The sequence below is a fragment of the Colobus angolensis genome, unplaced genomic scaffold (assembly GCF_000951035.1).
Source record: "Colobus angolensis palliatus isolate OR3802 unplaced genomic scaffold, Cang.pa_1.0 Scaffold20, whole genome shotgun sequence".
In the NCBI taxonomy this organism is placed as follows: Eukaryota; Metazoa; Chordata; class Mammalia; order Primates; family Cercopithecidae; genus Colobus; species Colobus angolensis.
In genome coordinates this window covers 6757909-6774362 of record NW_012115155.1, presented here as the reverse complement: position 1 = coordinate 6774362, position 16454 = coordinate 6757909, and the positions used below count along the sequence as shown (strand labels likewise).

The 16454-nt window shown below is 41.2% G+C and overlaps 1 protein-coding gene across 1 annotated transcript in view; it reads right to left on the bottom strand.

The window, feature by feature from the left end:
- CNTNAP5 (contactin associated protein-like 5) overlaps positions 1-16454 on the bottom strand; it is an 886807-nt gene that overhangs the window by 388121 nt on the left and 482232 nt on the right. The window contains exon 9 of the mRNA XM_011941654.1: positions 1827-1976. Within this exon, the coding sequence (XP_011797044.1) occupies positions 1827-1976 (150 nt within the window). The remainder of the gene's footprint in view (positions 1-1826; positions 1977-16454) is intronic.

Sequence of the window (16454 nt, the reverse complement as noted above, 5' to 3'; positions counted from 1 at the left end):
ATTTTTCACCTTCCTTAAGTTTACAGTCTACGTGTGGGGCGTTTGCTTAAACACTGTTCAAATCACTGATAAATCTTTACGTTCTAAACTCAGAGTCCCTTCAAACTTGCCTCTAAGAGCACTTCTTCAACTGCGGCAGGAGAGCCATTCTGTCTCTGAGGCATGTCAGATGCTTATTGTATCAGGATTAGTAACAAACATTTCCCTCAAGAATAAACTCCAGATAGCGTTTTTCCCTCTGCTGCTGAAATATTGCATAAGATGCACAATTATTCGGTCTGTCAGGTTATCTTTGTGGACCCCAACACCCTTGTTCTATGATCTTTATAATACATTTATTCCAATCTCTGTTTTCACTGGTGGGCTATGGGAACACAGATCTGGATTTGAATTCATGAGCTCTATGGCCTTGCACAAATTCTTTCATCTCAGCAAACACCAGTTTTATTATCTATTAAGTGGGGGTATTATGTTCTGCACAAGGTTTCTGTATGAATTAAATGAGGTAAGTCATAAAACTTTTGCAGAGACTGGATGTGTATTCCCTCCCTAAAGGAATTTGTTAGCCATGCACAGGGGGAGGAGATTTGAGGTAAAGGTCACAGGCCCTTCCTCACCCTAAAATCAAGCTACAAAGATATTGCTTCCCTCCTAGGAGATGTTGGTATGTACACTGCACCTGTGCAAAATCCCTTTTGCATTTTAAAGCTTTAACCACATTCCATTGGTAGGAGAGAAGTGACCTGTAAATTCTATTTAAGAGACTATGCATAATTTTATACAATACTTCTCTTCAATTTACTAATAGGAAAGAATAAGGAAACTGTAGACCAGACCCTGACTTATATCTAAAGGAGGTGGAGCCAGTTTCCCCATCCCCTGCCGTGTGGCACACTCTGTGCTATATGTTCAAACCTTGGTCGTACTTAACTTTTCTGAAATTCTGGAGGTGAGTTTATTTCCCCATGTTTCAGATCAGGAAGTTTAGGGACTATAAGTACCTTTCTCAAGGTTAGACAGCTCTTGAGGTTACATCCTTTTCAGAGATTGTTTCTATAATACAAACAACTAACTATGAAATTAGATATTAATTTGTATTGAAAAATACTTTTGAAAGACTAAAGACATACATATATATGCATTTATAAAAAATCAGTAGATGCCTAATTATATGTTTTTCTTCACCATCAGCTTGTCCTTGTGTTTCTGTCATTGGAAAGGTTCCCAGGATTCACTTAACATCAGAGAAGGCAGAATCTGAACAATCTGAACTGGCTTCTACACGTGGAGTTACAAGTTCATGGGCCTCCTAGTTCCACCTCATTCCTGGCTCTCTGTGGGCATGATCTCTAGGAATGTGGGGAGGGAGGGGACAGGGGACTAAGAGAGGAAAGTGGCGGAGGAGGGACCTAGGTGCTGAGCATGCTGGTTGCGCCTTTCCACCTGGATTTTGCCTCTTGCAGGTACTGCTGACTCTTGATACATTTTCTCCAAGTTTTGAACTGAGTTTCTCCTTTCCCATGTGATCGCAGGGCTTGCCATGGCTACAAAAATCTCCTTTGGATGTGTTATATAACACCAGCTCTTGTAGCTGAAGTTCTTTTCTTCCTCAGCACTGACCTAGATAATTTATATTTGCACACAGCTGTGAGAGATTTTGCTTCTCACTATTTTGAGATTGAGGATGTGTGTGTGTGTATGTTGGGTGGGGGGCGGGGGGGGGATAATTGTCTAATTGACCAAGCCAGAACCACCATAGCGAAATAATTGCCCACTTCATTGTCCCTCCCTTCTTCATTTTCCCTCTTAAAGGCTGGAGAATTTACCTCCAAAGTAGTAGCTATTTCCAGAATAAATCTGCACCCAAGTGCTGTCAGGAGCTGGGGGTGCTGCTTCATTATCCAGAGTGAGTGTGATGCGGTTCCTCCTGGCGTTGATGCTAACTGAGTGCCACAAGCCATCATTCAAGTCGCTGCCTGCAAGAGAAACAAGAGAGCAAGCATAGAGATGATGGGTCCGGAAGGCTTGGAGAGAGGGGGCTCATTTCCCAGCCTGCTGCCGTCCATGCCCTTCTCAGAACCAACCCACTCCTCACTCAGCTGGATACAAGCCCTTGGAAGGTTCATAAAAAGCATCGTTCTTCCTCTTTTCACCACTTCATTCTAATCTCTTTCTTTTTTAAAAAAGATGGCTAAACTACCTCTGATATGTTTTGTTTAAAAACAAAAGGGAAAAATACAAAATGTTGTACACACCACAACCAAAGTTATGTCACATATTCTGATCTATTGTTGTATAAATGCAGAGGAAAAAAAACAGAAAAATAAAAGAACTCAAAATATTACCAGCAATTTTATCTGAGTGGTAGAGTTAGGGGCAATTTTAGTTTTCTCATACTTTCCTACAAACAATTTTAGGAAAAAGTAAGCTATTTTTAAAGTAGATGAGGAAAGCTGGATTCCAATGATGCACCAGGCAGAGGCAGCCTCCTGTTGGAGAGAGGTAACATACTAATCCAATTGCAGCGTTTTTCATTCTAAATTAGGTGACATTGTCTAAGTTACTCACCTTCATTAAGCTCTGATTTTATCATCTGCAAATATTATAATTCCTGCCCCTTATCATTGTCAAAGGGATCGAATGAAATGAGGCATGACTGTCTCTAAAGGCACTGGAAGAAAGGTGGGTGGTTTTGTAAAGTTCTTTTCTCTCCTATTCCATTGCTGCAGCTGTCTTTGGTGTACCCTGTGCTGCTGACCTACCTCACTGAGAAAACTGTATCGGGAACTAGTCATGAGGTTTCAACTATTTCCTTTAAAGAGTTTATCATCTATTAAGACTCTGTGTCCTGTTGGTGCAAAGTGCTTGCTGAAGAAAATAAAGGCATATTAACTGATGGGTTACAAAGACTTTCTGTGGCAAGAGCACGTAGCTACACAATTCTAAATTCTAAACAGTCATTTATTGTGCCCTGTTACATGTTGAGTTGTCTTTCCTCGCATTGTGTCAGTTTCCTCACTTGCAAAGAGGACAATGACTGTACTTAACAGGCCATTGTGAGGATAACACCAGTTAGTCCAGCAGGTAACGCAGAATAGTTCATTTCAATCACATGTTGGCAGTCATGTTAGCTTAAAAAATGAACAGAGCTGCAAATACGAAATGGTCTTTGGCATTAGAGGGTACGGATATTAACATCACATGATCTCTACCCCAGGGTAGTCCATTGGTAAGAGGCAGAGAGATATGCAAGGAAGATTAAAATAACGTCTTTTGAGTTCAGGCTAGTGGGGTAGACAGAGAAGTAAGCAAGTGACACCATCTTTTGCAATTCTGGGTGAAACAGCAACATATGAGCAGAGAAGAAAGAAAGTCTAACTATCTCCATGAGAGGATCCCAAGAATGTTTCACAGAAGTGGGTGACAGTTAAGGGGAGTTGTGGAAAATGAGCAAGAGTTTGTGATTCTGGGAGCAAGGGATCCAGGAGCCAGAGAGTCTGTATAAAGAAACAAAGGTCTAGACTGAGAAGCAGGAGATGATAATATGAAGGGAGCTGGAAAGAGGATCCAATCTCCCAGGGGTCTCACATGCCAGCCTCAGGAGGACTTTAAACAATATCCTTTGACAAATGATTCTGAAGAGCACTTTTCCCAAACCAATTCCATCAGCATCTCTGGGCATGGGCCCTAAGCATCTACATTTTTAAAAAAGCTCCTTGGGTGGTTCTAATGTGCAGCCAAAGATGAAAATTACAGCTTTAGAACATGGGAGTCCATGAGGGCTCTCTAGGATGGTAATATCAGGGTTGGAGATGTTTATTCAAAGAATCAGCTAGCACAAGAGCCAGTGGTAGCAGCTGGGAGGGGTCAAGGCTGGAGGCGGAACTCACAGGTCCTATTGCTTGCAGAGTCCCCGCAGGCAGAATGAGAGGATCTCACCTAAAGTAGCAGCAGTGAAAACGCAAAGCAAGTGATGGATTTAGAGCTATTTCTGCAGGTAAAACAGACTTGTCTTGGTAGAGCCTACTGGAGCAGCCCCAAAGCAGCCAGCTGGGAAGGAAACACTGAGCATCACCACAGAGGTGTGCCAGACCCTCAGAGTGGCAAGGGAAGAGCTGCTGCCCCTGAGCTCCCAGATGGCTGGTGCCCCTGAGCTCCCAGGCTGCCCTGGGAGAAGCACAGCACCAGGCTTGGAGCCCAGCTGTATTTGCACCTGGACAGCAGTGACCCATCGGCTCAGAGCATCCCAGATATAGGAGACTTGATGTGTTTTCAGCCAAATCTCTCAAAGTTAGTCTCCACTGCCACCCTAAACATCGGCTTGGGGTGAAGAAGAGAACCCAGAGGCTTCTCAGCCTGGTGGCCCCACTTCCTCCCAAAGGCAGTTGTCCTCAGACAAGACCAGGGTTTGGGTCCTGGGCACAGGGATTCTGCTAATGAGACAGAGAATCTGTCAGGTGTTTCTTGGTGATGAACATTTGACTTCTTTCAGGGGTATTTGGGGAAGACAGTCAATTGTATGCCCTTTTTAAACATGTTCATTTGCATACTCATTTGAAAACATCTGCATAACATACGGGACTGTATCTGCAGGTAGACTCTAGACTGGAAGGGCGTTAGTAACTAGTTCAGAATAAAAGTTCTAAATACTCCCTAAAGGCCAAGCACCCTGCTAGGCATCAGAGCTACAGTAGAGAAGAATGTATTTATAGAGACCACAGTGAGTGTCCCCTCCAATTAGTCATCTATCACCTATTCATGTTACAGATGGCACTGGCCCAAGAGTAGAGGTCTGCTCAATGGTGTCTGTAGGATCATCTGTTCTGAGTGTGGGTCCTGTCCTCTCCCCACATCGCCATCCATTTCTCTCTTTCAAGTCTTTACATAACGAGGGTTTGCTTGGTTGGTTGTTTTCTTCTTCTTCTTCTTCTTTTTTTTTTTTTTTGGTCTGCCTTTTCTTTGATTTGGCCTGTTTCTACATGGTCCCCAGTCCCTGCAGGGGGAGCCTGGGTGAAAAGTTGAGCTCTGCGGAGGAAAATTATTAGAACAATAGTTGTCCATGCAGGTATTGCCTGGGGAGCTTTTGAAAATACAGAACCTGGGGATCACTCCAGGTTAATTAAGTCAGATTTCTGGGGGATTATCCCAGGACTTGGAATTACGTTGTGCGGCCAGGGTCGGGAGCCACGTCATTGGAGGTGTCAGAAGAGAAAGGAAAGAAGCTGGGAAATTGGAACTAGCCCAGGAGAGCTGCTCGGGCACGGGTTCCAAGGTAAGTGAAGTGGTACATCCCCAGCTAAAAATCTCCACTTTCAACTGTTCCTCGTTTTCACTTCATTCTGTTAATAGATCCAAAATAATATCCCTAGAGACTCTCTGAGGTTTTGTTATTAAGAACACTCTCTTAAAGGTAAAAGTGGAAGTGCTATTAATTATTCAAAAATTAGGGAGAAATCACCTTATCCGACTGCTTTTTTCCCAAACCTCCTTGAGATAAATAGCTTTGAAAGAATAGAGATGTCCAATGAGGAGAACACGAAAGCAATACCTTTTAGGCCAAGAATGTCTTGACTGGGGGAAAAAATTCTCTTAGGGGAGAAGAGCAGGATATGAGGGCCAATATGGGGGACTAAGTGCCCCCATGATTTAGGAACTGAGGCCTAAAAGATGGGATTTGGGTTTCAGAAACAGATGAGGACAAACATACAATTTCTGAACTTTAAAGACAGGTCGGGTATTATTTGCCATCTCCCAGACTAATAAAGGATAAAAACTGATTATACTCAATCTCAATGAGAATAGAGAGAAACAGTCAATGTTATATGTTGTTTTCAGCCACCTAAATTCACCTAAATATTCTTTCTGGGAGGTAATATACCAGTAAGCATCAAAAATCCCAAGAATATCATACCTCATTTCCTGTGAATTGTATTCTGAAGAATTATTTTTAAAATAGTAACAGAGCTGTAGCCAAGATTTATGGTGAAGATAGTTCATGACATCATTATTTACAATAGCAAAAATTCACTGCTACCCATATCTCCAATAGTAGCAGGCTAGGTAAAGCAAATATGGTTTATTCCTAATATGGTATATAACATAGTCAATAGACATTACAATGTCCAAGAATGCTACTGATATCTTGATAAGAGAAAAGTTCTAAATAAATAGTACGTGCCGCATGATTCCCATTTTGTTAAAAACTAACACCAAGGAAAACACTGCAATAATGTAGACTGACAGAATCACAGATTATTTTTGTTTTTTGTTTTCTTTTATGTTATACTGGGATTTTCAATGTCTTTTAATGCATATTTTTTATAATCTTAAAAAACTTGACAAACTGTTTAAACTGAAATGAAAGAAAACTTTTTTGTCCTTTTCACTTTTGTTCTCATGGCTTCTCTCAGGCACTGTAATTCAGCCTAGGGCATCAGTATAAAGGGTTCCTTATAGAGAGAGAGTTAAATAGGCTGCCCTGTGCTTTCCTAGGAATCAAATAAAGACTTGGAAGATTTTCTCCATAGAGAAAAAAAGAATGACAGTTTTCATCCTTGCTACTGAACTTGCAAATGAACCTTTGAAATACCCCAATTGTAAAAATAGCTAATAATACATCACACTACCAGTAACAAATGCCTACAATGTGCCAGGCACTTTAAATAATATAATTCCTAATTCTTACAATAGTCCTGGAGGTCAAGTTGATTGCCCTCATGTAATAGATGTAACGGAGAAAAGTGGAGAGGCTGCCCAGGGCCCCATGGCTGCTCAGAGGCAGAGCCAGCGTTCAAAGGGAAGTGTGGGTACTGGGGCTGAGCTCCTTTTGCTCATCATGCTGGCAACTCCAGCCAGCCCTGCCCTGCTCCTGCCATCTCTTTGATGACCAAAAAGCTCTGCAAAGTTTTATGTTCTGCTACTGAATTCTACTTTGCTTTTATTTTTATTTTTTTTGGTAACAGATTTATTGAGGTAAAATTCAGATACCATATATGTCATCTAAAGTGTGAAACTCAGTGGTTTTTAATAGATTCAGAGTTATACAATCACTACAATCAATTTTTAAAACATGTCATCATCCCCTAAATATACTCTGTAACCTTGATATACTGTCCCCCAATCCCCTTATCCCTGCACCTCCAGCCCTGGTCAACCACCACTAGTCTACCTTTGGGAATCTATGAATTTGCCTATTCTGGGCACTTGATATAAATAAAATTATACATTATGCTCTATTTTCTGACTGGTGTTTTTTCCTTAGCATTATGTTTTTAAGATTCATCCATGTAGCATGAATCAGTACTTTTTTTTTTTTTTTTTTTGAGACAGAGTCTCACTCTGCTGCCCAGACTGGAGTACAGTGGCTGATCTCAGCTCACTGCAACTTCAGCCTCCCAGGTTCAAGTGATTCTCCTGGCTCAGCCTCCTGAGTTGCTGGGATTACAGGCACCTACCACCATGCCTGGGTAATTTTTTTGTATTTTTAGTAGAGACGGGGTTTCATCATGTTGGCCAGGCTGGTCTTGAACTCCTGACCTCAAGTGATCCACCTGCCTCAGCCTCCCAAAGTGCTAGGATTACAGGCGTGAGCCACCGCACCTGGTCAAGTAAGCACGTTTTTATGGTGATGGCTATGTGAATTGTTTCCACTTGGGGCATCATTCAGAATAACGCTGCTATGAACATTTGTGTACACATTTCTGTATGAACATGTTTTCAATACTCTTAGGTGTGCATATAGAATTGGGATTGCTCAGTCATCGGGTAATTCCATATTTAACCCTTTGAGGAACTTCCAGAATGTTTCCAAAGTGGCTACACTACTTTACATTCCCACCAAATGACTTCGCTTTTAACAGTACCAACTTCAAACTTTAGTTCTGTCCTTTTGTGAATCACCTAGATTCTGAAAAGAATTAAATTAAAATTCAACCTTTGTTTCTCAGGATGTCTACTTAAGTCAGAAATTAGAATTCTAGTCAATTGTTATTACTTTGATAATAACAAAGTAATTTTTTGTTATTATTTCTAGGTAAAACAAAAAATAGTTATAGAGCATCTAATATGACTTTTAAATGGTTTTGGTAATGAGATCTCCACAGCCCTTTACAGCTCACACTTGATGAAACTGAGACTCAGAAGGTTAAGAGATATTCTAAGGTCCTGAATTTGTTTTACAAGAGTAGGGTTTCGGGTTAAAGTGGTGTTCCTCAACCCTGGCCCTGGGTATTCTGGACTGGCTTATTATTTGTTACGAGTAGGTGTCTTGTGGTACACCTCTTGTGTCGGATGTGCAGCAGCACTCCTGCTCACTAGATGGTAATAACAATCCCCCATCACCATCACAACCCTCCATCATCACACCACAACCTTCCATTACCAACATCACCATCCTCCATCACCAACACCACAACCCCTCTTCACCAATACCACAACCGTCTATCACCAACACTACAACCCTCCATCATCAACACCACAAGCCCCCATCACCAACACCACAATCCTCCATCACCAACACTACGACCCTCCATCATCAACACCACAACCCCTCTTCACCAACACCACAACCCTCCATCACTAACACCACAAGCCCCCATCATCAACACCACAACCCTCCATCACCAACACCACAACCCCCATCACCACCCAACCCTCCATCACCAACACCACAACCCTCCATCACCAAAACCACAACCCTCCATCACCAACACTACAAGCCTCCATCATCAACACCACAACACTCCATCACCAACACCACAACCCTCCATCAGCAACACCACAAAGAACGATCATCAAAACCACAACTCTCCATTACCAACACCACAACCTCCCATGAGCAACAACACAAGCTTCCATTACCAACACCACAAGCTCCCATCACCAACACCACAACCCCTCTTTACCAACACCATAATCCTCCATCACCAACACTACAACCCTCCATCAACACCACAACCCTCCATCATCAACACCACAACCCTCCATCACCACCACAACCCTCCATCACCAACACCACAACCATCATCACCACAACACTTCATCACCAACATCAATCTCCCATCACCAATACCACAACCTCTATCACCAACACCACAACCCTCCACCACCAACACCACAACATTCCATCACCAATACCACAACACTCCATCACCAATACCAAAACCTTCCATCATCAATGCCACAACCTTCCATTACCAACATCACAATCCCATCACCAACACCACAAATCCCCATCACCAACAGCACATTTTTTCACCATTTGGGGGACAGGTGGGCTAAAAGGTGAGTTTGGTGGGAACGGAAATCTTCCCTTGGCTCAGAGCCATTGAGTTAAAAAAATAATTTTGAGGTTGCAGAGCCTTGACACACTCTTCTACTCTGGCTCTCAATTGTACCTCTCTCTCTCTGTCTCTCTAACCCCACCAATTCCTCCATAAAATTTCTAACAGATCTTTGCACTTCAATGGTCACCATATTTCAACATCTTTTTTATGTTTTGAAGACAAAATGAAAAGCAAGATTATAATTAATGTTGCACGGTGTCAATGAACCTTTGTAACCAAGTGACTGTTCAGGGCCTGTGTCAGCCGTGACTACCCTAGGCCATTACAGCCACACACAAGAGCAAAAAGGTAGCCCAGGCCAGATCATAGTCTCCAAAGACTGTTTCCAACCCTGGAGATAACTTGTTACAGATTTCCTTGATAGCTTTATTCACCTGCTATTCCTTGCTCAAGTGCCTGCCACTTACAATTTCCAGAAATTTAGAGAGATTTCTTAATTTCTCTAAACCTATTACATCATCTGTAAAACAGAAACAAATTTATTGGCTTGACTTGAAAGTTTCTAGGCTTTATCTTCTCCAGAAAACTCGATTCAACAGTCTTTCTATGTCCTCTCACACATGCTGTTATTTAACAATTCGAAGGTAGCTGTCAACTTTTGCTGACTATCTCACAGTCAACTTTTGTGAGAATAAAGTGGGCAATATATGAATAATTGAATAAGGAAGTCTAAAAATGTCAGTTACATAGTAGAAGAGTATATTACTGTTACTAGTACCATTATGCTACCATTTAGAGCCTGAGTTATGTTTTCCTGGCACACTGTTTATCCATCAATTATCAAATTCTCTTAACTTTTCCCTACATATGGTAGATTGAATTCACATATGCCTTCAAATTCCCTCTCTTACTTTTGTTCTACTCCTTATCCCTGAAGCTGGGAATTTCTTTAATGATGCCCTTCTTTTCCCAGTCTTCTGCCTCTTTCTGATAGAGGACACCTTGCTAGATCCAACTGTCTAAACTGCAAGGCTATCAGCGACCTCACAGCAAATACTCCGCCACTGGGTCATGGAGCTCAGAGAATGAAAATCACACTGGACAGTCTACTCTTTCTGTAACCAAGTCTCCCTCTGTCCTTTCAGGCTATTTTCCAAAATCTTTACAAGAATTCCCCACTCCAGCTAGATCATGTGTTCATTATGCTCTAAGTAAACATAGTTACTGAATTGGGGCTTCCACACCCAGCCTCTGCTCCACCTATATGCTATTCTTACGATTTCCTGCTATCAAAATCCATCTCCCAATCTTCCAAGGCCAAGTTTTTGTGTCAGCAAATTCTTTCCTAAACTGTACAGACAGAGAACATATGTTTTATTACTTTCTATCACAGCCACCTACCACAGTGCAGGGCATGTATAACGTGCTGAATGATTGATTGATTGAATAAACGAATAAGTTAATAAATCCGGAAATGAATGAAGCAGGCTTTCCTTGACTAGACTAGTGTATGGTGAATTCTCTTTCTAAATTCCTGTAGCATCTGCAGTCTGATCTAATTATTTAGTTCATAATATTTACCACCTTGTGGTATTAATTAACAATCCGTCCATGTAAGTCTCCTCTTCCCAGTGGGATGACAGGTACCTGGGGGTCAGAGTCTGAGTCATGTTTTGGGACCCCCCCCACCAGCCCCAGTATCAGCAGAGCAGCATTCTGCCCTCTCCAAATGCTAATTGATGGATTGAGCATCAGACCAACTGAATCTCCACTGCCAAGTGTCAGCAGCAGGCCCTCTCATGAGCATTGACCATAAATCACAGTTAAACCTTTCCTAGTCATTAATGCCTGGCTCATATTTCAAGGTAACCTGGATCCTGAAAACCCTTGATTGGTGCATAAAGGGAAAACATCTGGTTTTGCCATCCGCTAGGGTCTGTTAGGAAGTCACAATACATTTGTGGTTGATGGTGAAGGTGTGGTTTCCTCAGCAGACTTGAATGCTAAGATCAAACATCCACATGCTAAACGTTAAGCTAAACTCAACAGAGTTACTTCCTTATTCTCTCCAAGATACAGCACAAACTCTGGGGTCCCTGACTAAAACGCTGCTTCATCTTTTGCCTTCTGGGCCCCAGGCATCTAAGCTTCTATAGTCTTACACTTCCAGTTCTTGTTCTATTTCTCATCTTTTATTAGAGCATCCGATCCTTCCCTCCTTATTTGGCAAAATTCTATTTATTCTTCAGAACCAAGCTGTGACATCTCTACCTCTAGAAAGCCTTCCCTTTCTCCCCTGTCCTGTTGCCTCTTCCCTGTGCTTCTCCAGTGTCCCAGGCACATGTTCTATTATTCATTAATGCCTCTTTACTGGCTCTTCCAACCATGCCTATGAGCTCCTTGTGGGCAGTGCCCCTCTCCCAGGTTCAACCACAGTACTCAGTGTAGAGTAGATACTCCAAAAGTTTCCTAAAGCCAATGAGAGGAACTTAAGTTATATGGGAGAATTGTCAAAGTAAAAAATACAAAAGACAAAGGGAAGTGATAGCAGGTTTGACAAGAAGATTAATCTGCTATGATAAAAAAGAAAAAAAAAATCTAGCTCCTGCAATTCCCTTTTGAGTGAGAGACAGAGAAAAAACAGTGAGTTAAGAAATACAATGTTTCCATTGTCATTAATCAAAACTTAAAAAGCTGAAGATGCCCAAGAAATCACTACTTTGGTAAACATTTCCAACCTTTGCTTGGTATCTTAAAGTTCAGGCAATTGCATTTCTCAGTTTTCCATAACACAAAATGCTTCATCATGTTATTATCTTCTGAAACTCGAACTCTGTGCTCAACCAGACAGCTTGTTGTGACAATCACAGCTCTGTGGCTATCCACGTTTTTGCCCTTGCTAATGGGATTTTCTCATTAACATTATCTTCGCTCAAATACTGAGGCATTAATGACAACTTAATTGAAGCAGAGGATGAAGCTTGCGGCCTCATCATGTTTACTTGATGTGCAGGTGGTGGCTAGCTACAAATGGCTTAGATGAGAAAGGACAATATTTGGGGGGCAGCTCTGTTAATTGCAGGGCTATAGCCTATAATCACCCGGCTGCCAACATTCCACAGAGTGAGTACTTCCATCCTGCACGATGCAACTCTCCAGGCCGTCTCCCTACCCCTGGGAGCTCCCTTGCCCTTTATCTAATTAGTACTCCCCCTGAGTATAGCTCTTTCCTTGGTTTGACACATTATGCAGAATATAATTGTTGTAACAGGAACGTTTGTTAAAAATCACTACCAACTCTTCTTTCCTTGTTAAAATTCTATCTTTCGGAAATGTTTTAGAGGTCAACTCCACTAGTTTATTCATGCATGTAGCAAATAGTTATGGAAGACGTGTGGTAAGCAAGGTGTTGGACCAAGGCTTGGGCAAATAATGTACTTGTTTCCATGGTTGCTTACATTCTGGTGATGAGAAGTCATATTGGACAACAATTAAATAGACACATTAATATACATTGTATGAGCTGAATTGTGTCCCTGCAAAATGCATATGTTAAAGTCTCAACACCTAGTACCTAAAAACACAATTGTATTTGGAGACAGGATCTTTAAAAAGGTAATGATGGTAAAATAAGTTTCCATATGTTTGGTGTCCTTATGAGCAGAAGGTATTCGAATACAGACACGCACAGAGAAAAGACCATGTGAAGACAGAAAAAAGACAACCATCTGCCAGCAAACAGAGAGGCCCTCAGAAGAAATCAATCCTGCCAACATCTGGATCCTGGATTTGCAGCCTCCAAAACTATGAGAAAATATATTTCTGTTGTTTAAGACACTTAGTCCGTGATATTTTCTTATAGCAGCCTGAGCAGATGAATACATACATATACATACTTAGGGCAAACGTTACAAAGAAAAAAAAAACAAAGAAACAAGGAACCTGGCCTGCTTTGAAAAGGTTTCTTGAGGAAGTATCAATTGAGATTAAATTCTGAAAGCTGAGTCGTGGTGACCATAGCTACAGGAAGACACATTTTATTTAATGTAAATGTAGTCAGTGCTCAATAACCGTCAAATAAACATTCATTATGGCTGTTGATCCGAGAATGTCATCATATTTCGAGCTAGAGAAAGAACAAGCAAGTCATAGAAGTCTACTGGCTATAGAAAATTAACTGATAGAAAGGATGGCTTAAATGTTTTTTACGGGTTTTTTTTGTTGTTGTTTGTTTTGTTTTGTTTTGTTTGGAACACCTTCTCTCTAACTAGTACTGTTCAAGGAATTATCAAAAGAGTGAAACATTATAAGGTGGTTGAGGAAATATGACAAACACTATTGCTTGCTCCTAGGAATTAAATGGAATGAGCTGAGATGGCATTTTCAATAAGCCATTTGACTTGACTATAGACATTTTTTCATGGTATTTTCTTGATTTCTAGCTCTTTGCTGTCCATGTTGCCTTTTGTCCAAAGATTTTGTCTGTCCCAGGTGATCAGCTTTCACCTTTTGCCTTTTCAGTTAGTAACGAGCAAGTGGTGCCAGCTGCCAGGGTCAGATCTCTTGGTTTGGATTCTCCCCCCTGCCCTTCTGGATTTAATTTTATTGTGCCAAAACCATGTCTTTAAAATGTAGACTCACTCCTTCATCCTGAAAATCCCAGTCTGAGTTTGATGCCTCTGGTGACATCAAGGCAGTACACTGTGCATCTGGGAAGCTCTGGGGAGAAGATGCTTTAATGGAATCCGAAGTGGGCTCTCTGCCTGCCTCACTGCTGCTTGCTTTGCCTTCTGAAGAGATGTTCACATATACCAACCGTTAGCTGTAAGAAAGCCAGTTCCACAGCCAAAGACCCTTGCTGTGTCTCTGCCTGGATTTCTCTCTGCAGGAAATAGCTTCAGTACCTACAACTAATATTGTTCCTGTACTAACATAGTTTGAAGGCCTAATATATTTTGTTAACCCTCCTACCAACATAGGCAAACACACACACGCACACACACAAACACACACACACACAGAGTAGTCTACTGTGATTTAAGGAAGGTTGCAAAAAAAAAACCCTATTCGGGTTTGGATATTTGTCTCCTAATTCTCAACAGATTGTGAAGAGTCATAGCATAACCTTTTTAAACCAGGCAAGGAACTCATCCACAAATCCATGGTATCAAAAAGAGGCTACGTTTACTTTTCTGACTCCACAAAGTGCACCAGAGTTTTGGGAGTTGGGAAGCATGGCCTCTGGCAAGGGGCTTGGCCCTAGGTACTCCCAATCAATCAGGACCACTTATGCCAGTTTCAAAAGAAGAGCCTTGGGTTGATGATTTCTTTGAAGACAATAAAGGGTGGGGGTGACCTACTGTTTTCTTTCAAGAAATCATGAATAGTGCTGGAGGGAGCATCCGTGATTCTAGACTGATCCTCTCCTTCAGCAAATGCGGACAGTGAGGCTAACAGAGCAAGACTTACTCATGTCCTACATCTCATTAGAGCACAGGTAGGCTGGAGCACAACCACTGAAGACTGAGTTCAAGCTCTTTGCCCAGAATGTCTGACATTTTGAGAAGCACTACAAAAAACAAAAACAAACAAACCAACAAAAACGTAAGCTAAAACTCCATGCCTGTTTCTTTCGATTTTCCTTGCCTTGTATTTTCCCATCAGAAAAATAAAAATAACATTGAAATGTCAAATCCCTTTCAAATAATTAGAGTGGTGCCAGTTTTCTCTTAAGATTGCTTACCATTTCATGTGACATTCAAAACATTCTGCCCTATTCCTCCTAAGAAAACAAACCAGGTGGTCTCCTTTAGCTTTATAAAATGTCCTATTTTCTTAGTAATTCAGGTTGTTTTGAAAAATACTAAACTCCATTCTAAGCATCTCCATAAAAGCCTTTAAAACGGCAGCCACATCCTTCATTAAAAAATAGAGTGTGACATCTATTGCTCAACGAAAGAGTGTGGAGTTTGAGAGAGCCTCATGACCACATGACCATGTGAGAAGTCCCCATGGCACCTGGTACCTTATGAAAAGTACAAAAAAAACTGAGAGCTTAAAATATATAAATTAGGTTATGCAGGTAGTTGCTCATTCATTGGAGAATTGCCTAAATGGATTTTGTGGTAAGGTTCACAGTCCAGCAAGACTGTTAGAAGGTGTTCTCTGCTCCAGTGAAGCTCATGGCTTTCCACATGGATCAGATCTTTCAGTTTGAATTCTGAGAGATCTAATCTTGATTGATGGGGCACAGGGGAAATTAGAATGGGAAAGCCTGCACAAAGCAGGGTAATGTCCTTAGAAGTAGATAGGCCCTTACTGAGGTAGATCTCATGTCACTTGGCAGCCTTCATCCTTCAATGATAATCCTTTTAAGGAATCAGTACTGAGCACCAAGAAAAAAAGTCTGAAGAAAGTATGACCTATTTTCTCAATGAATGTTGGTGTGTGTGTGTGTTGATGCATGGATATATATATGGATATATATATGGGATATATATATGGATATACACACACACACACATATAATTGGCTTTTTTGTTTGTTTTTTAGATGGAGTCTCACTCTGTCACCTAGGCTAGAGTGCAGTAGCAGGATCTTGGCTCACTGCAATCTCCACCTCCCAGGTTCAAGCGATTCTCCGGCCTCAACCTCTCTAGTAGCAAGTAGCTGGGATGATAGGCATGTGCCACCATGCTCAACTAACTTTTGTATTTTTAGTACAGACGGGTTTCACCATGTTGGTGAGGCTGGTCTTGAACTCCTGACCTCAAGCAAACCACCTGCCTCAGCCTCCCATATTATTTACTTAATAATATTATACAGTTAATTTTAGCTAAAGTATACACTTTTATAAAGACAACAGACATTCAATCTAGTGTGAATCCCAAGTAATACAAGAATAAGACCACCAAGTAAATTGTTTTTGAAGACACAGCTTTAGACCTAAATAGCCACTTTCCTTAAGAGCCTTTTGTAGATCATCTATAGATGTAAAGCAGAGTTTCTTTACAATTTGAGTTATTTAAGCAATGGACAGTATCAACAATGAATATGGAGAGCAGCAGGATGCTGTGTAAAGACCATGAACTTGGGAATTCTAAGGAAAAAGCTGAGGTTGAGCATCACTTTGGCTACTTTAATTTAAATTCATATTCTCAGTTTCTTTCT